We start from the raw sequence: 1,288 nt of genomic DNA on the forward strand, positions 1-1,288 counted from the left end.
GTACGAGAAATAGGCGTGAAGGAGCTTGACGTTGCTCTTCAGCATCTGTGAGCATCCCGCGATTTTTGGGGCTGTTAGTCTGAAGAAAAGAGAGAATTTAGAAAGTTTTTCGGCTAATTAAATTTTCCTCACCTCTCAGCGACTTCATAATAATCCGCCATTTTCAACTGATTCAAATACGTCCATGCCAAATTCAAATTGATGAAAGCAATCTTATTATGCGACATGGTGTCGTCTGGATTAATGAAATTCAGCGCCGAGACGAAATGCTTCTCCGCGTAGTCGTATTGATGGAAATAACAACATTGGAGACCCTGGAAATTTGAAATTTTTACAGTTAAATTGAAAAAAAAATTAGGTAAAAGTTAGCTTGAAAAAGTGCCATTGAAATATACCCTTTTTTAACGGACGGAAGTTTCCTAGTCCACGGCCACCATAGTCTTCTTCAGCTCCAATATTTTGGAACCAACTGAATTGAGTATGGTAGAAAAACTCAAGAGCTCCAAAATGATACTATTTGGATTACTGTACCTTGTCAATGAACAAAGTCAGCAAGCCAATAAGCAGTGATCGCTTAGCTCGTTTGGTTTTTGATTTGTAACTTCGTTCATAGACAAGATATAGTATCCATAAATAGCTTCGTTATGTAGCTCATGAGTGGAAAATTGTCAAAAAATTATTGAAAAATGTCCATAATTCATAGGAAAATGATCCAAAATTCATGAAAAATGGTCCAAAATTTACGGAAAATGGCTCAAAATTCATGAGAATGGCTTAAAATTTGTGAAAAATGGTCAAAAATTGATATATAGTCCAAAAGTCATCAAAAACTGCCAAAATTTATGAAAAATGACTCAAAATCCATCAAAATTGTCCAAAATTCATGAAAAATGGTCCAAATTTCTTGGAAAACGGTAAAAAATACATTTTTTAAAAACCCACCAAAATATACTGAATATGTGGTGCATAGAATCGATACAACAGCGGTCCACTGGATCGATTACACATCTCCAGCATATCCCGAACATTCGACAGTGTCTGTTCTGGTCGACACGCCATCACATTACAGCAAGCCATCATCTCCAACGTCGTCATTTTGATCATATTGATACATCGAACGACACCCGGCTCCTGNGGTGTTCGTGTGTACTTGTAGATGGCGTCATCCGCATGTTTCACGACTAAATTGAAATATTTCTCCAGTCGACCCGGATTCGATTGAACCAACGCTGAGGTGATGTTCATTACGCATGCGAACAGGGTCATCGACGCTTCGCCCAGCCATCTG

At 38.1% G+C, this 1,288-nt stretch overlaps 1 protein-coding gene across 1 annotated transcript in view; it reads right to left on the reverse strand.

Annotated features, from left to right (window-relative positions):
- Cbr-mau-2 overlaps nt 1-1,288 on the reverse strand; it is a gene marked incomplete at both ends in the record, with an annotated part of 6,162 nt that overhangs the window by 821 nt on the left and 4,053 nt on the right. The window contains 4 exons of the mRNA XM_045244032.1: nt 31-79; nt 133-314; nt 451-513; nt 943-1,285. Of these exons, the coding sequence (XP_045094682.1) occupies nt 31-79; nt 133-314; nt 451-513; nt 943-1,285 (637 nt within the window). The remainder of the gene's footprint in view (nt 1-30; nt 80-132; nt 315-450; nt 514-942; nt 1,286-1,288) is intronic.

This window comes from Caenorhabditis briggsae, assembly GCF_000004555.2.
Source record: "Caenorhabditis briggsae complete genome, chrI, whole genome shotgun sequence".
Taxonomy (NCBI): Eukaryota; Metazoa; Nematoda; class Chromadorea; order Rhabditida; family Rhabditidae; genus Caenorhabditis; species Caenorhabditis briggsae.